Here is a 25,134-nt window from a genome sequence, read left to right on the forward strand (position 1 = left end):
AACACTTACAGCCTCTTTGCCAAGCCCCTCTCCTCATCACATATTAGCATATTGTATACACAATTTTGTACGTTCTTGGACAAATTACAGGTTCTGTTCATTTTTTTTAAAGTGAAACAAAGTAAAAATAAAATTTTCTACAAATGTTACAGCACTTTATATTCGCTTAACTTCAAACAGAAAATAAACTAATTAACTAACTAACACAGGCAATTACATCACCTTACTACACCTTTTAAGCTGTAAAATACATGAAATTAACTCATTAGGCCTTAATTGACTCGTTAGGGTCATTAGGAATGTTCAGCTGAGTGTAATAAAACCTCTGCTAGCTAAAATCTCTACCTGGCTGAGGAGCTGAAGCTGAAGCTGACTGATGCCAGCAGAGCACAAAGATATATAACGATTTCAAATCACTTCCAACTCACAATTCACACCGTTAAAGAACGGGAATTAAGGGGAACTGTGGAAGTCAAAAGAAGATCTGGAAGCCCAAGAAAACTCTCGGAACAACTTGCTTGCCACCTGAAAGGCAAAGCAAAACCCCCAAACGACGGCAAACGACATGCAGGAAGGTTTAGCCGAGATGGGCGTGGTGGAGCTCTGCTCAACGGCGCAGCGGTGTTGCACCAACTTGATCAGAAGGCTCTTACCTGTGACCTCATCACAAGAGTCAACGTCTGAAGTGCACGAAGCCACGCCGACATAAGACAGAGGCATTTTGGAAACCAGTGCTGTGGACTGATGAGGTAAAACTAGTCATAAAAAGGAGCAGCATGTGATGAAAGGAACACCGTGCCAAGTGTTACGCATCAAGGGATTAAGGGACCCTTATTAGTCCCAAACTGGGGAAATTTCACCTCCGTGTTTAACCCATCCGTGCAGTGAAACACCACATACACTCTACTGAGCACACACACACACACACACACACACACACACACACACTGGGGGGGTAGTGAGTGCACCTGCCCGGAGCGGTGGGCAGCCCTATCCACGGAGCCCAGGGAGCAGTTCGGGGTTAGGTGTCTTGCTCAAGGACGCTTCAGTCACGTACTGTTGGCTCCGGGATCGAACCGGCGACCTTCCGGTCACATTAGTGGTCATATTATTAGTCATATTAGTGGATCTGTTACGCTTTGGGACTGTGTGGCAGTCAGTGGCCCAAACTGTTGCATACACCTGTCCTAACCTCTGACAATAGGGTCGTACCTGTGGGGGAGGCGGAAAGCGCTGGTAGGGTGACGGCTGCTGCTGCGGCTGCAGTGGGGGGGTCTGTGAGTAAGGTGAGGGCTGCCCGTGCCCGGGGGGCTGCTGAGACTGCTGAGGGGGCTGCTGCTGTTGCTGCTGCTGAGGTGGACCCTGCTGTTGCTGCTGCTGTTGCTGAGAGGGGGGCTGCTGCTGCTGCTGCTGCTGGGGAGGCTGCGCAGGACCAGGAGGGGGTTGTTGGTATCCAGGTTGAGGCTGGGGACCCTGCGACGTCTGAGAAGGACCCTGTGACTGAGGCTGAGCCTGGGATTGTGGATAGGGCGTCTGGCCAGTCTGGGACTGAGGGGGCGTGGGATATGGAGACTGGCCCTGGGAGGGTCCCTGTGTTGGTCCCTGGGGTTGAGCATAAGGAGGCCCTCCCTGCGGATGAGTAGGGCCTGAGGGAGTTTGGGAGTACGGGTTCTGGGAGCCGGGGCCGCCGGGGTGCTGCTGGGGGTACGGAGACTGCTGTGGACCTCCATGAGGGGCGGGACCCTGCTGGCCATAGTAGCCACCCTGGCTCTGACTGTAAGCTCCTGGACCGTGCTGTCCGTAAGCCATCTATAAAACAGAATAAAATATTTTAAATGATATATAATTAATATATAATAAATCTTACTAACGGTTCTGAATCCCAGCTGCCCTTTAAACTGCGTGAACATTTGATATTCATCTGGAATAAACTCCTCCCACAGTTATTCAGGTATGTTTTATCCCCACTTCTTGGATAAAGTCATTGCAGGCGGTAAGAATGTTATGAGCAAAATTTCTGCGTTCCTCATTAAATTCCATGTTGTTTATTTTCTGAACGTAAATAAGTTTCGTCCACTTTATCAGCTCCACTGACCGTATAGCTGCACTCTGTAGTTCTACAGTTACAGACTGTAGTCCATCTGTTTCTCTGATACTCTGTTACCCTGTTCTTCAGTGGTCAGGACCCCCATGGACCCCCACAGAGCAGGTACTGTTTGGGTGGTGGGTCATTCCCAGCACTGCAGTAACACTGACGTGGTGGTGGTGTGTTAGTGTGTGTTGTGCTGGCGTGAGTGGATCAGACACAGCAGTGCTGCTGGAGTTTTTAAACACCTCAGTGTCGCTGCTGGACTGAGAATCGTCCACCAGCCAAAAATATCCTGTGGGCAGCGTCCTGTGGGCAGCGTCCTGTGGACAGCGTCCTGTGATCACTGATGAAGGACTAGAGGATGACCAACACAAACTGTGCAGCAGCAGATGAGCTGTCGTCTCTGACTTTACATCTACAAGGTGGACCAACTAGGTAGGAGTGTCTAATAGAGTGGACAGTGAGTGGACACAGTGTTTAAAAACTCCAGCAGCACTGCTGTGTCTGATCCACTCAGACCAGCACAACACACACTAACACACCGCCACCACGTCAGTGTTACTGCAGTGCTGAGAATGATCCACCACCCAAACAGTACCTGCTCTGTGAGGGTCCATGGGGGTCCTGACCACTGAAGAACAGGGTAACAGAGTATCAGTGTAACAGAGTGATCGCACCCCAGGAGAGGATCTCCTCACTCAGACTGTCTCACGCAGACACCTTCTGCTTCAACAACAGCATGACAACATACAACCAGCCACCTCTTCACAAAGAATTCCACCAATTTTTCAAAATTCCCCCATAACTCCGTGTGTGGGGTGTAATCAGAGGTTCAGAGGGTTTGGTGTGAAACGGTTCAGACGTCTTTACAGTGGGGGTGATGGGAACCAGGCGTCACCATGACTACAACACAGATACAGACACTTTATTTACCATCCAGAACCTCCAGAGAACCTACATGAGTCTTCTGAGCTTATATGGAATGTTGATGATGGAAAACAGTGGAAAATCTGGAATAATGATTTTTCTTTGGGGACTATTTTGCCGCACAGCGCCCTGCATGTCTCCCTCCACCATGAATGGAGTTGAAGTTCTCTAAACTCTCATAAAACAGCGTCTCAGTCATCAGGCAGTGAATTCAGAACCAGTTCATGTAGGAACTTTCTGTAGGAGCTTTTAGAGGCGAGGCAAGTTTACTTGTACACCATCTTTCAGTCACAGCGGTAATTCAGAGAAGATAACTACACAAACACATTAAAAACAGTATAAAGCTCATCATGCGCAATAAAAACAACCGTGAGATGAAACTAGGTATTAAAATTAGCCTATAGAGGGTAAAGCGCAGCAAGAAGAGGATAAAAAAAAAAAACTTCAAAGGGAATTAAAATAAAGAGGTGGACGTCTGGTTCCCATCACCACCACTGTGAATAATCCCAACTCTGGATCAGAGCGTTTCACACCAAGCCGCTCGGAATGTTTACATCTCAACCGCTCAATTAGGCCAAAATTTTGGAAAGTAGGTGGAGCTGCCCTGTAAGAGAGATCCCGGCCCGTCAGAAGCTCACCTGCTGTCCGTACTGCATGCCGCCCATCGCCGCAGGGCTGCGCACCTGCAGGCTCATGGGGTACCTCTGGGGTCCTGGAGGTCCGTAGCCCTGCCCTGGGTATGCAGGCCCTTGCTGGGCCCCTGGAGGCCCCTGCGGCTGAGAGTAGGGGTTTCCTGCTCCGTAATGCTGAGCCCGGATCTTCCCCACCTGCTCCATCGGGCCTGGAGGCTGAACAGACAGCAGGAAAGGAGAGAGACGAGGAGTTAGACACAAAAGCAGGAGAACGCCTGACGCTCAGGGGTGGAAATTACATCAGCACTCCACTCTGGAAGGTCAGAGTCGGGTATAACGATCATAATGAAGGACGAGATCATCCTCAGCCAAAATAAAAGTCCTGGCCACTCATGTTTCTCACCAAAACAGCTTTCCTCTGGGACTTCTTCAGCGGCGCGACTCGCCCACTCTCCAACCCTATAGACCAGCCCTGTGTATTTAATTCAGAGTAAATATATTTATGAGTGTTTATATATTTAAACTGTGCATTCGTCTACGTGGAAAATGTAACTGTTGCTTTGCATCGTGTTGCTATTTAAACAGGCTCCATTTATCTGGCGGCGTGCTCCGAAGCAAAGTCATCAAATAAATCACATTCTTTACATCACAACCCGCTTCACCCAGAAACGTCACCAGAACCGTCCAAACAAACATCGCCGCCGTCACTCCAGACCTTCCCTGAGCAAGCTTGGTGTGAGGTTAGCCGCACCATTATTCCACCACCACCACCACAACTTTAAAATGACAATAATACTGTTATTGTTCCATGAACATCAACAGAGAACACTGTTATACAGTCAAAGCTCTTCATGAAATCTCCCTCTCTCTCTCACTCTCTGTGTCTCTCTCGGTGTCTCTCTCGGTGTCTCTCTCGGTGTCTCTCTCGGTGTCTCTCTCGGTGTCTCTCTCGGTGTCTCTGTCTCTCTCGGTGTCTCTCCCCCTCTCTGTCTCTCTCGGTGTCTCTCCCCCTCTCTGTCTCTCTCGGTGTCTCTCTCGGTGTCTCTCTCGGTGTCTCTCTCGGTGTCTGTGTCTCTGTCTCTCTCGGTGTCTCTCCCCCTCTCTGTCTCTCTCGGTGTCTCTCCCCCTCTCTGTCTCTCTCGGTGTCTCTCCCCCTCTCTGTCTCTCTCGGTGTCTCTCTCGTGTCTCTCCCCCTCTCTGTCTCTCTCGGTGTCTCTCCCCCCCTCTCTGTCTCTCTCTGTCTCTCTCCCCCTCTCTGTCTCTCTCTGTCTCTCTCCCCCTCTCTGTCTCTCTCCCCCTCTCTGTCTCTCTCCCCCTCTCTGTCTCTCTCCCCCTCTCTGTCTCTCTCTGTCTCTCTCCCTCCCTCTCGGTGTCTCTCTCTCCCCCTCTCTGTCTCTCTCTGTCTCTCTCCCCCTCTCTGTCTCTCTCGGTCTCTCTCCCCCTCTCTGTCTCTCTCGGTCTCTCTCCCCCTCTCTGTCTCTCTCGGTCTCTCTCCCCCTCTCTGTCTCTCTCGGTCTCTCTCCCCCTCTCTGTCTCTCTCGGTCTCTCTCCCCCTCTCTGTCTCTCTCGGTCTCTCTCCCCCTCTCTGTCTCTCTCGGTGTCTCTCCCCCTCTCTGTCTCTCTCGGTGTCTCTCCCCCTCTCTGTCTCTCTCGGTGTCTCTCCCCCTCTCTGTCTCTCTCGGTGTCTCTCCCCCTCTCTGTCTCTCTCGGTGTCTCTCCCCCTCTCTGTCTCTCTCGGTGTCTCTCCCCCTCTCTGTCTCTCTCGGTGTCTCTCCCCCTCTCTGTCTCTCTCGGTGTCTCTCCCCCTCTCTGTCTCTCTCGGTGTCTCTCCCCCTCTCTGTCTCTCTCGGTGTCTCTCCCCCTCTCTGTCTCTCTCGGTGTCTCTCCCCCTCTCTGTCTCTCTCGGTGTCTCTCCCCCTCTCTGTCTCTCTCGGTGTCTCTCCCCCTCTCTGTCTCTCTCGGTGTCTCTCCCCCTCTCTGTCTCTCTCGGTGTCTCTCCCCCTCTCTGTCTCTCTCGGTGTCTCTCCCCCTCTCTGTCTCTATTAAAGACCACTAACAGTCCAGTTAAGCAGCTCTGGCCTAATGTTAACATTAGGTGAGCTGGACCACTGTAGTAATAATAGTAATAATAATAATAATAATAATAATAATAATAAGCCATGAATATCAATAGACAGCAATCATATACTGAAAGTTTGTGTAATTAGTTTTTTTTAATCTTCATCAAATCAATTTGAGGTAAAATTTGGTGAATTCACAACCGACCAAACACCACTAACAGCTCAGGTACGCAGCTCTGGCCTCTCAGCGCTCCGGACAAACCGGAAGGACTACAGAACGTAAACAAACAAACGGCCGGATCAGAAGCTGGAGGTGGAATCGGAGCTACACGTTTAAGCAGCGTATACGCCTGAAAGCTTGGGGCCTGGTCTATTATACGTGCTCCAAGAGACGGAGGTGGAGAAGCAGCTCAACACCAGCTGAACTCGGCATGACGGGCAGCAGATGAGCTCGGAGACTGAAACGAATAAAAAAGCTGGCGGAGAGCGACGCCGCGCTACGCTGCGCTGGCTCTTAATGAATGAATTAAGGAATGAATGAGTTGGACGCCGCAGACAGGCTGAGTCGAGCGCCCAGCAGCCGTCTGCGCTCGCTCCTGCCAGAGGATACGGAGAACTCCACCTCAGGACGGCTGGAGGAGAACCAAAGATCAGCTGGAAACCAGCACAAACCACAATCACTGGGGAAAAGAACTAAGTGAGGTGAAAGTTACTTGTCAAAACAGTCCAAAAGTATCCAGACAGACCTTCTCCCACTTCAGACACAGTTATATGGACCAGCTGCACATGAGCCTAAGGCCTCCAAGCCCAAAGCCAAGCATGGACTAGAGGGGTATAAAGCCCCCCAGCATTGGGCTGTGGAGCAGGGGAACTGTTCTCTGGAATGATGGAGCTCCAGCACCTTTGGGATGCAGAACTGACCATCCAGCATCAGCACCTGACCTCACTAATGCTCACATCAGTTTCATGTAACTTTGTGAGGGAGCTTCTAGAGGTGGTCGTCTGGTTCCCATCACCACCACTGTGAACAGCTCTGACTGCATTTCACACCAAATCGAGTTCCCTTTTAAGTCATCACAACCTCTGAAAATATTAATGGACCGGCCCAAGTCGAGCACACAGCCAGCGCCACCCCTCAGCTCCTTGAAGACCACCAGAGTTATTTATTTATAGCGGGGAGGCGCAGGGCAGGCTGTCTGAGAGTAACGGGTCCCAGCTGTGAGCGAGTCTGAACCGGAGCCAGAGCAGCTCCTCCTGCAGCTTCAATAAAGCAGTCCTGGCACTGAATGAATGACAGAAACGAAGCCACAGTGAGCGCCGAGCAGGAGAGCGCGCCGAGCAGCAACCTGGAATCAGCCAGGAACGAACCCAACACCATTCGCCAGACGTGTCTGATCTTCAGAGTCGGACCAAATCAGACTGAGCCGTAAAACTGACCCAATATCAGGTTCAGCTCAGTTTGGTCAGTTTGTCCAGATCAGTATTAATGTTGTTTTGTTCCAGCCGGTCTGTAAAGCTTCTTACAGCCCGTTTAGTTTGGCGAATGGTGTTGGGTTCATTTCCGGCTGATTCCAGGTTGTTCAGCTGTTCTTCTGTCACAGCTGCCGACTGAAAAGCTGCTCAGTGGTGACGACAGTTTTGGAATTTAGTGTCGTCTCGTCTTCAGAGTCGGACCAAATCGGCTGTCGGTCAGATGTGGTCTTAACAGTGTCCGTTTTCTGTTTGTGGCAAAGTGAGAAGTAAAAACACTCAAATGGCTCGAGCGTCTCCTACAGCTGTCAGAGTGGTTGCTTAGCAACGCTGTCTCAGTGATGGTGCTTGTGATGTTCTGGTGAAATAACAGCAGCTACACCGCTCCTCATCCAATCAGCTCGCGTGGGCGGAACTGACTCGTCTGCCGTATATTTTCTCCTGCTTCGCTGTAAACTCACTGAGCTGTAAGGAAGACGGTTATTGTTGAAGAGGATTCGTTTCTGATGGTAATTTACCATCTAATCTAATCTAATCTAATCTCTGCTCATCTTACGCTGCACTAGCTTCAGGACCTGGCAGGAGCTGAAAATAAATCGCAGAACTACAAACGCAAACCACGTCAGCCCTTTCGGCCCTTTCAGCACATCTGAAGGCTCTTCCGTAAAGCAGCTGGACTCTCATCCATTAGCTGCGCTGGCTCTGGCTGCACCGTCTCAGGTGGAACGGGAAAATCCAGGCGGAGAGCCACACCGATATTGGCAAGACGTCATCCAGCTCTACACGCCGCCACCTCTCGGAAGAAGGCTCTAGGTCAGGGGTCTTAAAGCTCAGAAATGCAGGGCTGATATCTTGTTTATGTGAAGTAATCTAAATACAACTTAATATAAATAAATGAATATTTAGCCATTTTTATGCGTTGAAAAAATGTATTTGATAAATACATTTAGAATACATTTCTCTTCCATAGGAGACGACGAAGAAGACGACAACAACCGGAACAACAACCACCACCACCACAGCAACAACAACAACAGCAACAACAACAACAACAACAACAACGACAACAACAACAACGACAACCACGACAACGACAACAACAACAGCAACAACAGCAACAACAACAGCAACAACAGCAACAACAACAACGACAACCACAGCAACAACAACCTCAACCACAACAGCAACAACAACAACAACAGCAACAACAACAACAACAACAACGACAACCACAGCAACGACAACCACAGCAACAACAACCTCAACCACAGCAGCAACAACAACAACAACCACAACTACCACCACAGCAACAACAACAACAACAACCACCACCACCGCAACACAACAACAACAACAACAACAACAACAACAACAACAACAACCACCACCACCACCACCAGCTGTGGCCCCCCCGGCCCGGTCAGTCTCCCTCCCTGACATCACGCTATGGAGCAGAACCATGTCATGACCTCATTCACACTGACCACGTACAAACATTTACACAAAACATTAGATACGAAGACCGGAGCACAGAGCCGAAAGACACCCACACGGTCCGGCCACGACGCCCTCCAGCGTCCCCAACCAGCTCCGCCCTCGTCTCCAGCGTCCCCAACCAGCTCCGCCCTCGTCGCCCTCGTCTCCAGCGTCCCCAACCAGCTCCGCCCTCGTCTCCAGCGTCCCCAACCAGCTCCGCCCTCGTCTCCAGCGTCCCCAACCAGCTCCGCCCTCGACTCCAGCGTCCCTAACCAGCTCCGCCCTCGACTCCAGCGTCCCTAACCAGCTCCGCCCTCGACTCCAGCGTCCCTAACCAGCTCCGCCCTCGTCTCCAGCGTCCCTAACCAGCTCCGCCCTCGTCTCCAGCGTCCCTAACCAGCTCCGCCCTCGACTCCAGCGTCCCTAACCAGCTCCGCCCTCGTCTCCAGCGTCCCTAACCAGCTCCGCCCTCGACTCCAGCGTCCCTAACCAGCTCCGCCCTCGTCTCCTGCCGAAACACTCGGAGTCTAAGCGGAGAAAGGCTCTCCGACTGCAGCAGAGCCGACGCCGCGGTTCTGAAGAGATGATTCAGTGCGAGAGCTGCTAGAATCTCCCTCACACATTATTACACACACAAACGACCTCGGGGCTCCCCTCAGTGAGGGGGGGGGTGGGGGGCACACACTTCTCCTTTCATAAAAGATCTGCTTTTCATTTATCCTGAAGCAAGGTCACCACCGGCGAGCCTCCCTCTCCGCCAGCACGCTGCCGGTCTTTATGAATGGAGCCAGCTCGGTTCATCTTAACAGGCGTAAAGGGGAACTCCACCAACTTTTCCGAAGTGCTGCGTAATTAACAGCGGAGCTGGAATCAGAGCCGCTCCGAGCGCTTTAGTGTGAAACGCTCAGTTCTAGACTAAAGACTCATCGTCATTAACGTAACTCAGCGGCGTTCCGCACACATACCCATATGTTCTGCGAGGGTCCTGTTGTGGACGTGTTCTGGTTCTGCTCTCTAATATTCTGGGGGGATCTGTGCACACAGGTCTCTGGACGTTCCCGTTCCCCGGCAGAACAATGTTTTATTATCTGGCCAGAGAATTTTAAAATATGGTCGGAGCTCTCCGCTCCTGCACGCCTCGCTTGGGCTCCATCCGTCCGTCCGTCCATCCATGCACCCATCCACCTGTCTCTCTCCCCATCCGTCCGTCCGTCCATCCATGCACCCATCCACCTGTCTCTCTCCCCATCCGTCCGTCCGTCCATCCATGCACCCATCCACCTGTCTCTCTCCCCATCCGTCCGTCCGTCCATCCATGCACCCATCCACCTGTCTCTCTCCCCATCCGTCCGTCCGTCCATCCATGCACCCATCCACCTGTCTCTCTCCCCATCCGTCCGTCCGTCCATCCATGCACCCATCCACCTGTCTCTCTCCCCATCCGTCCGTCCGTCCATCCATGCACCCATCCACCTGTCTCTCTCCCCATCCGTCGGTCCATCCATGCACCCATCCACCTGTCTCTCTCCCCATCCGTCGGTCCATCCATGCACCCATCCACCTGTCTCTCTCCCCATCCATGCACCCATCCACCTGTCTCTCTCCCCATCCATGCACCCATCCACCTGTCTCTCTCCATCCATGCACCCATCCACCTGTCTCTCTCTCCATCCATGCACCCATCCACCTGTCTCTCTCTCCATCCATGCACCCATCCACCTGTCTCTCTCCATCCATGCACCCATCCACCTGTCTCTCTCTCCATCCATGCACCCATCCACCTGTCTCTCTCCCCATCCATGCACCCATCCACCTGTCTCTCTCCCCATCCATGCACCCATCCACCTGTCTCTCTCCCCATCCATGCACCCATCCACCTGTCTCTCTCCCCATCCGTCGGTCCATCCATGCACCCATCCACCTGTCTCTCTCCCCATCCGTCGGTCCATCCATGCACCCATCCACCTGTCTCTCTCCCCATCCATGCACCCATCCACCTGTCTCTCTCCCCATCCATGCACCCATCCACCTGTCTCTCTCCCCATCCATGCACCCATCCACCTGTCTCTCTCCCCATCCATGCACCCATCCACCTGTCTCTCTCCCCATCCATGCACCCATCCACCTGTCTCTCTCCCCATCCATGCACCCATCCACCTGTCTCTCTCTCCATCCATGCACCCATCCACCTGTCTCTCTCCCCATCCATGCACCCATCCACCTGTCTCTCTCCCCATCCATGCACCCATCCACCTGTCTCTCTCCCCATCCATGCACCCATCCACCTGTCTCTCTCCCCATCCATGCACCCATCCACCTGTCTCTCTCCCCATCCATGCACCCATCCACCTGTCTCTCTCCATCCATGCACCCATCCACCTGTCTCTCTCCATCCATGCACCCATCCACCTGTCTCTCTCCATCCATCCACCTATCAACCTGTCCATCTTTTTAAAGCCACTATTCCAGTAAACGGTGCTGCCTCGACTCGACTCTTCTCCTTTTTAACATCAACAGGCTGATCTGGTACCGGGTATTATTTATCATCGAGGTTCCAAGCGTCATGAGCCGATACGAAAGGCTATAGCTCATTTCATTACAACCGGATTTAAATACGTTTAAAAGGAGATCAGCAGAGTAATACCGAAAAACGAATATGTAAATAGCTCATCTGCATGTTTAAAACCTAAATGCCCTCAGAGGGCAACGGGTTCCACCCACTAAAGGAAACTGGCTTTGATGTTCATTTACAATATGACACATAACAGACAGAACAAAGAGACACAGGAGAGCTCTGGTAACGTACCGTGGGGTGATTATCAATCAGCCTGAGAACAGCTGCTTTAGACCAGGACCGACAGTCCGGCCCAGAACCTGAACACATCCCTCGGGACCACACGGCACCCTCAATCAGCGTGCAGCACAGCGACACACACATCAGTAAACAACAGTCAAGAGCACTCATGATCAACTACACACGATTATGATTAAATTCCAATTAAATTTATTAATCGATCAATATTCCAGCAGCTTAGAGAGATGGACAGAGGCTACCAGTGCTGGACGAAGTGCACAAACCCTGCACCTGAGTTAAAGTCGAGACCCCCAAGGTAAAATATTCCTCCAGTAAAGTAGAAGTTCCTCCCTTTAGACCTCCACTTGAGTAAAAGTACTAAAGTATTTCCCTTCAAATGTACTTAAGTATAAAGTAAAAGTACTAAAAGAGGAATTCTGGCTCTGATGTCCTGTTATCATTTTTATAACCAGACTGGCTTCATGAACTCATTTCAGGTGAAAGTCCTCCAGCGTCTCTCTTGGTAAACCAGTCTTTTAATAGAAGGTCATTAATTAGTGACGCTGACGTCTGTTAAAATGATCAGAAGCACAAAACACTGAAGGTAAACAGTTTCCATCAGGGAGAACCGAGTGGCTCTGAAATCACTTTTTACACACAAGCAAAGTTTCAGTTTCAGATTTATTTACAACTTAGTTCCAAGTTTAAGTTGAATAAAAACTGGCTTTAAACTCAGGATCACAGATGAGCTCCTTTACTATGTTGATCTGTAGGCGTCTGTTCATAAACATAAACCAGCCCAAAGCCTTTTTCCTAATAAAACCGTTATTAAAATATTCTCGATCTTCTACAGCAGCCCATTTTTCACACGATCTCATTTTCTCCTCCACTTTCATCGACACCAAGAGTCCATCCTTTCCCTTCTTCTTTAATTAAGCTGGTCGGACTCTCTCCGGCGCTGTTCAGCGCACAGTAAATCAATAAAAGAGCTTCCTCCTAAATAAATAAACACAAATAAATAAGTAAAGGAGCAACTGCAATTAGCACATGGCTAATCTGCATAGAGCGGAGCGGAGCGGCCTTGGAGGCGAGGCTGAGCAGGACGGACCGGGTGACTAAAACGAGGAGAGCAAGTTCTTTAATGAAGAGGAGAGAAATAAAAACAGAATTAAAGAGACTTTAATCCCCTCAGTCTGAGACAATCGCCGGTTTCCTGCGTGAGGGCACATTTTCCATCTTCAGCCTCTGAACTGAAGTGTGAAGTTTCCGTTACTCAAAGCCACGGAAAAGGAAAGAGGTTTGTTCCAGATTATCAGTCACCCTCTAAAAACCTTCAACGCCTTTTCAGCTGTTTTCACAAAAAAAAAAAAAAAAATATCACACTTCAAAATCAGACTGTGTCAGTAACTGGTTCAGCGTGTTTACACTTAATAATCTGATAACTGCAGTAAATCAGATTGTGTCAGTAACTGGTTCAGTGTGTTTACACTTAATCTGATAACTGCAGTAAATCAGACTGTGTCAGTAACTGGTTCAGCATGTTTACACTTAATAATCTGATAACTGCAGTAAATCAGATTGTGTCAGTAACTGGTTCAGTGTGTTTACACTTAATAATCTGATAACTGCAGAAAATCAGATTGTGTCAGTAACTGGTTCAGTGTGTTTACACTTAATCTGATAACTGCAGAAAATCAGATTGGGTCAGTAACTGGTTCAGCGTGTTTACACTTAATCTGATAACTACAGAAAATCAGATTGGGTCAGTAACTGGTTAAGTGTGTTTACACTCAATAATCTGATAACTGCAGAAAATCAGACTGTGTCAGTAACTGGTTCAGTGTGTTTACACTCAATAATCTGATAACTGCAGAAAATCAGACTGTGTCAGTAACTGGTTCAGTGTGTTTACACTCAATAATCTGATAACTGCAGTAAATCAGACTGTGTCAGTAACTGGTTCAGTGTGTTTACACTTAATAATCTGATAACTGCAGAAAATCAGACTGTGTCAGTAACTGGTTCAGTGTGTTTACAATTAATAATCTGATAACTACAGAAAATCAGACTGTGTCAGTAACTGGCTCAGTGTGTTTACACTGAATAATCTGATAACTACAGAAAATCAGACTGTGTCAGTAACTGGTTCAGTGTGTTTACACTTAATAATCTGATAACTGCAGTAAATCAGATTGGGTCAGTAACTGGTTCAGTGTGTTTACACTTAATAATCTGATAACTGCAGAAAATCAGATTGGGTCAGTAACTGGTTCAGCGTGTTTACACTTAATAATCTGATAACATCAGAAAATCAGATTGTGTCAGTAACTGGTTCAGTGTGTTTACACTTAATCTGATAACTGCAGAAAATCAGATTGTGTCAGTAACTGGTTCAGTGTGTTTACACTTAATCTGATAACTGCAGAAAATCAGACTGTGTCAGTAACTGGTTCAGTGTGTTTACACTTAATAATCTGATAACTGCAGTAAATCAGACTGTGTCAGTAACTGGTTCAGCGTGTTTACACTTAATAATCTGATAACATCAGAAAATCAGATTGTGTCAGTAACTGGTTCAGTGTGTTTACACTTAATCTGATAACTGCAGAAAATCAGACTGTGTCAGTAACTGGTTCAGCGTGTTTACACTTAATAATCTGATAACTGCAGAAAATCAGATTGTGTCAGTAACTGGTTCAGTGTGTTTACACTTAATAATCTGATAACTGCAGTAAATCAGATTGTGTCAGTAACTGGTTCAGTGTGTTTACACTTAATAATCTGATAACTACAGTAAATCAGATTGTGTCAGTAACTGGTTCAGTGTGTTTACACTCAATCTGATAACTGCAGAAAATCAGATGAGACTAAAGTGCATGTAAACACACTGAATGACTGCAGTTAATAGTTTAATGCCCGTTTCTTGTTGATTATATGACTGTATTAATGTAGAAGCCTACCGTGGTCAAACGGGCTGAGGAGCTCATTGCCCTTCCCAGCTATATTTCTGTAGGTACGACTGGCACTCGGACTCGGGCACAACATCAAGATCAACATCTTCCCTCAGGGGTGAAAACATCAGACAAGAAAATAAACAGAACTCTCTCAGCTTTGATTACAGACATTTCGACGACACGGTCTTAAGTTCTAAGCAGGGAAATTTAAGCCAATGACACAGAGCTTGTGAACTGCCTGTAGAGGAGCTGAACCAATCAGAAGCAGCCAAACACCGATCTGCTATGACATCACAACCATGACTACAGAGCAGTTTGGCACAGTCCACCAAGATCAAATCAGTCAGAAAAATTACAATTATAGACAGACAGACAGACAGAAAGACAAACAGTCAGAGAGAGATAGACCGACCGTCAGACGGACAGATAGACAGACAGACTCAGACAGACCGTCAGACAATCAGAGACAGATAGACAGACAGACCGTCAGAGACCGTCAGACAGACAGACAGACCGACAGACCGACAGACCGACGCACGCAGTTCCCCCAAATCGCCCAGCCTGAGTTTGTGCGGTTCTAGATGCTCTGCTGCTCAGCCGAGCTCTGGAGGTGTGTGCTGGTTCCTGATCGAGCAGCTCTTCAGAATCAGACAGATGGATGAGAGACAGACGATAAACAACCGGTGCTAATTTAATCCTCCACGAGATCACGTGGTCCAGACTCACCACGCAGGACTATTTGTACAAACCACCCCCCCCCCCACAAATAAATAAATAAATACATAAATAAAAGTTAAACACGCAGCTTCGGTTTACTCCGTAACAGAGCTGAACATCACGCTAGAACACACCTGCAAACATCTACCACGCCAGCTCACACTTCTCCTGCCCTCGTAGTCCACACCTGCCCAGGAGGACGGCCTTTAAAACGTTCTCCGGATCATCTTACAAGGAAAAACTGAATCCAAGGAAACACAGCGGTTATTTTAAGCACTAAGGAAGCACAACATCAGAATCACACGGGGACCTGCAGATCACTGACTAGACGATATTCCAACTCCAGAGGAGCATCTGCGTTTCACTCGTCACACCGCATCTGTAACTCTGCACTAATAAAACAAATCATTTCTCATTCACACAAACGCTTATGAACCAGACCGAGCGATTGTACGTGACCGTATCAGGTACCGTCGCTGTCGGAGCAAAACCTCGTATCTCCAAAAAGGAACCTTTTCAGGACGAGGAAAAACATCCTCAACTTTTAAAGGAAGTAAATGAAGAAATATTTTTTTGTTCAAGTCATTTTGAGCCTTTTATATTTGGCCATTCATCAAGACATTTCAGCAAAACATAAATGGCAAGGTGCACCGACAGTGCCTAATAGAGTGGACAGTGAGTGGACACAGTGTTTAAAAACTCCAGCAGCACTGCTGTGTCTGATCCACTCGCACCAGCGCAACACACACCACCACCCCCCAAACAGTACCTGCCCTGTGGGGGTCCATGGGGGTCCTGACCACTGAAGAACAGGGTAACAGAGTATCAGAGAAACAGATGGACTACTTTATGGCACACCACCATAGACAGACAGACAGACAGACAGACAGACAGACAGACAGACAGACAGACAGCTTCTCTGCCATGTTTGTCTACAACACTGATAACAGAACCCGACGGCTAATTTGCCTGAAGTACTGCTTTAAGGTGCGCCATAACGGACCCGCCTGCTCCATGAACTCTCGTTTGCACGGATAAATTTAGACTCCGCTCATGCAAATCTCTCAGGTGAGCCTCTGATTTGCATTCAGACGTCATGAGAACGTCGGGCTGAGTCTCTCGGGGACGATGGACTCGAAGCAGCTCCCAGACTCTCACAGCGCCGGCCTGCGGGAGACACACCAGCTCCTGGGGACGCACCGATACCACTGCTCCGATGTCCCACCGAGCGCCTTACTCAGAATGAGGTAGCCGTCAGTGAAAATAAGTGAAATTTGCCTTCATTTAAATCATTAAATCTCACTGATGGTAGATGAAGGTCGTCAGCTCTTCTGTACAGCAGCTTTCATAGTTTTGATCCTCATGTGTCTCTCAGCAGCAGCACAGCAACAGCAGGAATCACACCCAAAGCTGAGGCATCCGAGGACCTCACGCTTCCGGTTCTCCGTCTTGTTGGAGTCGGCTTATTGGCTGGTTGAGTTGTAGCTGAAAGTCCTCTAAAGCCAGACAGACACTGTGTGATGTTAGAGATCTTGTTTTTTGATCACTCACTGTACGTTTGAATAGACCATCATGTTCAGACAAAGCTACGAATTATAAACTCGCACCGTACGAAACGCTTCGTCTGACTGACCTGCTACAGGAAACGCAGCCTCTACAGACGCTCTGACTACAGACCGTAATCAATAAAGCTGATTCACTCAGAATAACACAGAATAACCGAGTACTGAGCAAACATGCTGAGACGCTGAGCAGTGCAGCGTCAACACTGAAATATACATTCTATAATAAAAATAAAAGGACAAATATTGAATAAAAATCGTGTTCACAGCATCTGATAGTATTTATTTTAAAATGTAGCACTTCTAGTTATTCTTTCTCCCATTCAAATGATCAGAAATGTCCGATAACGTAAATTAATAAATACTGTGACATTTCATGCATCATGAAAAATTCTTCAAAAACTACAAGATTACTTTTTTGCCATAATGGTCCAGCTCTAATATGATCAGTTGGAACAGAGGAAAAAAACAGCCAGTAGAGCTGCACTTAAAAAGAACACCATCAAAAAACTGAACACCGTGATTTTATTCAGTATTTGTCACCAAATCCAGTTAAACAGACCAGTTTTGATGTCTGCAGTCAGTCTGTCTACAAGTACTGATATACACCAGCATTGTAGCAATTTATCACTAAAACGATATACACCGTCATTCTGCCCAGCCCTACTTTTCAATAGTTGCCCCTGAGGTATAAATAAAAAACTAAATGTATTTAGAGTTTCAGAAGTCAAATCTACATATAGCAGCTGATTACAATTTACCACCAGTCAGTCATTTTTCCTTTCAGATCCCGATACGAGACCCGGTATCAGAGTAGTATCCATTAGTACTGCCCTATACTCAGCACAGATACAGATACCTGATCCATTAGTACTGCCCTATACTCAGCACAGCTACAGATACCTGATCCATTAGTACTGCCCTATACTCAGCACAGCTACAGATACCTGATCCATTAGTACTGCCCTATACTCAGCACAGATACAGATACCTGATCCATTAGTACTGCCCTATACTCAGCATAGCTACAGATACCTGATCCATTAGTACTGCCCTATACTCAGCACAGATACAGATACCTGATCCATTAGTACTGCCCTATACTCAGCACAGCTACAGATACCCGATCCATTAGTACTGCCCTATACTCAGCACAGCTACAGATACCTGATCCATTAGTACTGCCCTATACTCAGCACAGCTACAGATACCCGATCCATTAGTACTGCCCTATACTCAGCACAGCTACAGATACCTGATCCATTAGTACTGCCCTATACTCAGCACAGCTACAGATACCTGATCCATTAGTACTGCCCTATACTCAGCACAGCTACAGATACCTGATCCATTAGTACTGCCCTATACTCAGCACAGCTACAGATACCTGATCCATTAGTACTGCCCTATACTCAGCACAGATACAGATACCTGATCCATTAGTACTGCCCTATACTCAGCATAGCTACAGATACCTGATCCATTAGTACTGCCCTATACTCAGCACATATACAGATACCTGATCCATTAGTACTGCCCTATACTCAGCACAGATACAGATACCTGATCCATTAGTACTGCCCTATACTCAGCACAGATACAGATACCTGATCCATTAGTACTGCCCTATACTCAGCATAGCTACAGATACCTGATCCATTAGTACTGCCCTATACTCAGCACAGCTACAGATACCTGATCCATTAGTACTGCCCTATACTCAGCACAGCTACAGATACCTGATCCATTAGTACTGCCCTATACTCAGCACAGCTACAGATACCTGATCCATTAGTACTGCCCTATACTCAGCACAGATACAGATACCCGATCCATTAGTACTGCCCTATACTCAGCATAGCTACAGATACCCGATCCATTAGTACTGCCCTATACTCAGCACAGATACAGATACCCGATCCATTAGTACTGCCCTATACTCAGCATAGCTACAGATACCTAATCCATTAGTACTGCCCTATACTCAGCACAGATACAGATACCTGATCCATTAGTACTGCCCTATACTCAGCACAGATACAGATACCTGATCCATTAGTACTGCCCTATACTCAGCACAGATACAGATACCTGATCCATTAGTACTGCCCTATACTCAGCACAGATACAGATACCTGATCCATTAGTATTGCCCTATACTCAGCACAGATAGAGATACCCGATCCATTAGTACTGCCCTATACTCAGCATAGCTACAGATACCTGATCCATTAGTACTGCCCTATACTCAGCATAGCTACAGATACCTGATCCATTAGTACTGCCCTATACTCAGCATAGCTACAGATACCTGATCCATTAGTACTGCCCTATACTCAGCATAGCTACAGATACCTGATCCATTAGTACTGCCCTATACTCAGCACAGATACCCGATCCATTAGTACTGCCCTATACTCAGCATAGCTACAGATACCTGATCCATTAGTACTGCCCTATACTCAGCACAGATACAGATACCCGATCCATTAGTACTGCCCTATACTCAGCATAGCTACAGATACCTGATCCATTAGTACTGCCCTATACTCAGCACAGATACAGATACCCGATCCATTAGTACTGCCCTATACTCAGCATAGCTACAGATACCTGATCCATTAGTACTGCCCTATACTCAGCACAGATACCCGATCCATTAGTACTGCCCTATACTCAGCATAGCTACAGATACCTGATCCATTAGTACTGCCCTATACTCAGCATAGCTACAGATACCTGATCCATTAGTACTGCCCTATACTCAGCACAGATACAGATACCCGATCCATTAGTACTGCCCTATACTCAGCATAGCTACAGATACCTGATCCATTAGTACTGCCCTAAACTCAGCATAGCTACAGATACCTGATCCATTAGTACTGCCCTATACTCAGCATAGCTACAGATACCTGATCCATTAGTACTGCCCTATACTCAGCACAGATACCCGATCCATTAGTACTGCCCTATACTCAGCATAGCTACAGATACCTGATCCATTAGTACTGCCCTATACTCAGCACAGATACAGATACCCGATCCATTAGTACTGCCCTATACTCAGCATAGCTACAGATACCTGATCCATTAGTACTGCCCTATACTCAGCACAGATACAGATACCCGATCCATTAGTACTGCCCTATACTCAGCACAGCTACAGATACCTGATCCATTAGTACTGCCCTATACTCAGCACAGATACCCGATCCATTAGTACTGCCCTATACTCAGCATAGCTACAGATACCTGATCCATTAGTACTGCCCTATACTCAGCATAGCTACAGATACCTGATCCATTAGTACTGCCCTATACTCAGCACAGATACAGATACCTGATCCATTAGTACTGCCCTATACTCAGCACAGATACAGATACCTGATCCATTAGTACTGCCCTATACTCAGCACAGATACAGATACCTGATCCATTAGTACTGCCCTATACTCAGCACAGATACAGATACCTGATCCATTAGTACTGCCCTATACTCAGCACAGATACAGATACCTGATCCATTAGTATTGCCCTATACTCAGCACAGATAGAGATGCCCGATCCATTAGTACTGCCCTATACTCAGCATAGCTACAGATACCTGATCCATTAGTACTGCCCTATACTCAGCATAGCTACAGATACCTGATCCATTAGTACTGCCCTATACTCAGCATAGCTACAGATACCTGATCCATTAGTACTGCCCTATACTCAGCATAGCTACAGATACCTGATCCATTAGTACTGCCCTATACTCAGCACAGATACAGATACCCGATCCATTAGTACTGCCCTATACTCAGCATAGCTACAGATACCTGATCCATTAGTACTGCCCTATACTCAGCACAGATACAGATACCCGATCCATTAGTACTGCCCTATACTCAGCATAGCTACAGATACCTGATCCATTAGTACTGCCCTATACTCAGCACAGATACAGATACCCGATCCATTAGTACTGCCCTATACTCAGCATAGCTACAGATACCTGATCCATTAGTACTGCCCTATACTCAGCACAGATACCCGATCCATTAGTACTGCCCTATACTCAGCATAGCTACAGATACCTGATCCATTAGTACTGCCCTATACTCAGCACAGATACCCGATCCATTAGTACTGCCCTATACTCAGCATAGCTACAGATACCTGATCCATTAGTACTGCCCTATACTCAGCATAGATACAGATACCTGATCCATTAGTACTGCCCTATACTCAGCACAGATACAGATACCCGATCCATTAGTACTGCCCTATACTCAGCATAGCTACAGATACCTGATCCATTAGTACTGCCCTAAACTCAGCATAGCTACAGATACCTGATCCATTAGTACTGCCCTATACTCAGCATAGCTACAGATACCTGATCCATTAGTACTGCCCTATACTCAGCACAGATACCCGATCCATTAGTACTGCCCTATACTCAGCATAGCTACAGATACCTGATCCATTAGTACTGCCCTATACTCAGCACAGATACAGATACCCGATCCATTAGTACTGCCCTATACTCAGCATAGCTACAGATACCTGATCCATTAGTACTGCCCTATACTCAGCACAGATACAGATACCCGATCCATTAGTACTGCCCTATACTCAGCATAGCTACAGATACCTGATCCATTAGTACTGCCCTATACTCAGCACAGATACCCGATCCATTAGTACTGCCCTATACTCAGCATAGCTACAGATACCTGATCCATTAGTACTGCCCTATACTCAGCATAGCTACAGATACCTGATCCATTAGTACTGCCCTATACTCAGCACAGATACAGATACCCGATCCATTAGTACTGCCCTATACTCAGCATAGCTACAGATACCTGATCCATTAGTACTGCCCTAAACTCAGCATAGCTACAGATACCTGATCCATTAGTACTGCCCTATACTCAGCATAGCTACAGATACCCGATCCATTAGTACTGCCCTATACTCAGCATAGCTACAGATACCCGATCCATTAGTATTGCCCTATACTCAGCACAGATAGAGATACCCGATCCATTAGTACTGCCCTATACTCAGCACAGATACAGATACCCGATCCATTAGTACTGCCCTATACTCAGCACAGATACAGATACCCGATCCATTAGTACTGCCCTATACTCAGCACAGATACAGATACCCGATCCATTAGTACTGCCCTATACTCAGCATAGCTACAGATACCCGATCCATTAGTACTGCCCTATACTCAGCACAGATACAGATACCCGATCCATTAGTACTGCCCTATACTCAGCACAGATACAGATACCCGATCCATTAGTACTGCCCTATACTCAGCACAGATACAGATACCCGATCCATTAGTACTGCCCTATACTCAGCATAGCTACAGATACCTGATCCATTAGTACTGCCCTATACTCAGCACAGATACCCGATCCATTAGTACTGCCCTATACTCAGCATAGCTACAGATACCTGATCCATTAGTACTGCCCTATACTCAGCATAGCTACAGATACCTGATCCATTAGTACTGCCCTATACTCAGCACAGATACAGATACCCGATCCATTAGTACTGCCCTATACTCAGCATAGCTACAGATACCTGATCCATTAGTACTGCCCTAAACTCAGCATAGCTACAGATACCTGATCCATTAGTACTGCCCTATACTCAGCATAGCTACAGATACCTGATCCATTAGTACTGCCCTATACTCAGCACAGATACCCGATCCATTAGTACTGCCCTATACTCAGCATAGCTACAGATACCTGATCCATTAGTACTGCCCTATACTCAGCACAGATACAGATACCCGATCCATTAGTACTGCCCTATACTCAGCATAGCTACAGATACCTGATCCATTAGTACTGCCCTATACTCAGCACAGATACAGATACCCGATCCATTAGTACTGCCCTATACTCAGCATAGCTACAGATACCTGATCCATTAGTACTGCCCTATACTCAGCACAGATACCCGATCCATTAGTACTGCCCTATACTCAGCATAGCTACAGATACCTGATCCATTAGTACTGCCCTATACTCAGCATAGCTACAGATACCTGATCCATTAGTACTGCCCTATACTCAGCACAGATACAGATACCCGATCCATTAGTACTGCCCTATACTCAGCATAGCTACAGATACCTGATCCATTAGTACTGCCCTAAACTCAGCATAGCTACAGATACCTGATCCATTAGTACTGCCCTATACTCAGCATAGCTACAGATACCCGATCCATTAGTACTGCCCTATACTCAGCATAGCTACAGATACCCGATCCATTAGTATTGCCCTATACTCAGCACAGATAGAGATACCCGATCCATTAGTACTGCCCTATACTCAGCACAGATACAGATACCCGATCCATTAGTACTGCCCTATACTCAGCATAGCTACAGATACCTGATCCATTAGTACTGCCCTATACTCAGCATAGCTACAGATACCTGATCCATTAGTACTGCCCTAAACTCAGCATAGCTACAGATACCTGATCCATTAGTACTGCCCTATACTCAGCATAGCTACAGATACCCGATCCATTAGTACTGCCCTATACTCAGCATAGCTACAGATACCCGATCCATTAGTATTGCCCTATACTCAGCACAGATAGAGATACCCGATCCATTAGTACTGCCCTATACTCAGCACAGATACAGATACCCGATCCATTAGTACTGCCCTATACTCAGCACAGATACAGATACCCGATCCATTAGTACTGCCCTATACTCAGCACAGATACAGATACCCGATCCATTAGTACTGCCCTATACTCAGCATAGCTACAGATACCCGATCCATTAGTACTGCCCTATACTCAGCACAGATACAGATACCCGATCCATTAGTACTGCCCTATACTCAGCACAGATACAGATACCCGATCCATTAGTACTGCCCTATACTCAGCACAGATACAGATACCCGATCCATTAGTACTGCCCTATACTCAGCATAGCTACAGATACCTGATCCATTAGTACTGCCCTATACTCAGCACAGATACCCGATCCATTAGTACTGCCCTATACTCAGCATAGCTACAGATACCTGATCCATTAGTACTGCCCTATACTCAGCATAGCTACAGATACCTGATCCATTAGTACTGCCCTATACTCAGCACAGATACAGATACCCGATCCATTAGTACTGCCCTATACTCAGCATAGCTACAGATACCTGATCCATTAGTACTGCCCTAAACTCAGCATAGCTACAGATACCTGATCCATTAGTACTGCCCTATACTCAGCATAGCTACAGATACCTGATCCATTAGTACTGCCCTATACTCAGCACAGATACCCGATCCATTAGTACTGCCCTATACTCAGCATAGCTACAGATACCTGATCCATTAGTACTGCCCTATACTCAGCACAGATACAGATACCCGATCCATTAGTACTGCCCTATACTCAGCATAGCTACAGATACCTGATCCATTAGTACTGCCCTATACTCAGCACAGATACAGATACCCGATCCATTAGTACTGCCCTATACTCAGCATAGCTACAGATACCTGATCCATTAGTACTGCCCTATACTCAGCACAGATACCCGATCCATTAGTACTGCCCTATACTCAGCATAGCTACAGATACCTGATCCATTAGTACTGCCCTATACTCAGCATAGCTACAGATACCTGATCCATTAGTACTGCCCTATACTCAGCACAGATACAGATACCCGATCCATTAGTACTGCCCTATACTCAGCATAGCTACAGATACCAGATCCATTAGTACTGCCCTAAACTCAGCATAGCTACAGATACCTGATCCATTAGTACTGCCCTATACTCAGCATAGCTACAGATACCCGATCCATTAGTACTGCCCTATACTCAGCATAGCTACAGATACCCGATCCATTAGTATTGCCCTATACTCAGCACAGATAGAGATACCCGATCCATTAGTACTGCCCTATACTCAGCACAGATACAGATACCCGATCCATTAGTACTGCCCTATACTCAGCACAGATACAGATACCCGATCCATTAGTACTGCCCTATACTCAGCACAGATACAGATACCCGATCCATTAGTACTGCCCTATACTCAGCATAGCTACAGATACCCGATCCATTAGTACTGCCCTATACTCAGCACAGATACAGATACCCGATCCATTAGTACTGCCCTATACTCAGCACAGATACAGATACCCGATCCATTAGTACTGCCCTATACTCAGCACAGATACAGATACCCGATCCATTAGTACTGCCCTATACTCAGCACAGATACAGATACCCGATCCATTAGTACTGCCCTATACTCAGCATAGCTACAGATACCCGATCCATTAGTACTGCCCTATACTCAGCATAGCTACAGATACCCGATCCATTAGTACTGCCCTATACTCAGCACAGATACAGATACCCGATCCATTAGTACTGCCCTA

The 25,134-nt window shown here is 47.2% G+C and overlaps 1 protein-coding gene across 3 annotated transcripts in view; it reads right to left on the minus strand.

Moving 5' to 3' along the window:
• arid1ab (AT rich interactive domain 1Ab (SWI-like)) overlaps positions 1–25,134 on the minus strand; it is a 100,649-nt gene that overhangs the window by 63,244 nt on the left and 12,271 nt on the right. For all 3 annotated transcript variants that reach the window (XM_037547371.1, XM_037530955.1, XM_037547649.1), the window contains exons 2-3: positions 3,655–3,864; positions 1,213–1,809 (exon numbers count right to left, since the gene is read on the minus strand). In XM_037547371.1, the coding sequence (XP_037403268.1) occupies positions 1,213–1,809; positions 3,655–3,864 (807 nt within the window). The remainder of the gene's footprint in view (positions 1–1,212; positions 1,810–3,654; positions 3,865–25,134) is intronic.

This window comes from Pygocentrus nattereri, chromosome 1, assembly GCF_015220715.1.
Source record: "Pygocentrus nattereri isolate fPygNat1 chromosome 1, fPygNat1.pri, whole genome shotgun sequence".
Taxonomy (NCBI): domain Eukaryota; kingdom Metazoa; phylum Chordata; class Actinopteri; order Characiformes; family Serrasalmidae; genus Pygocentrus; species Pygocentrus nattereri.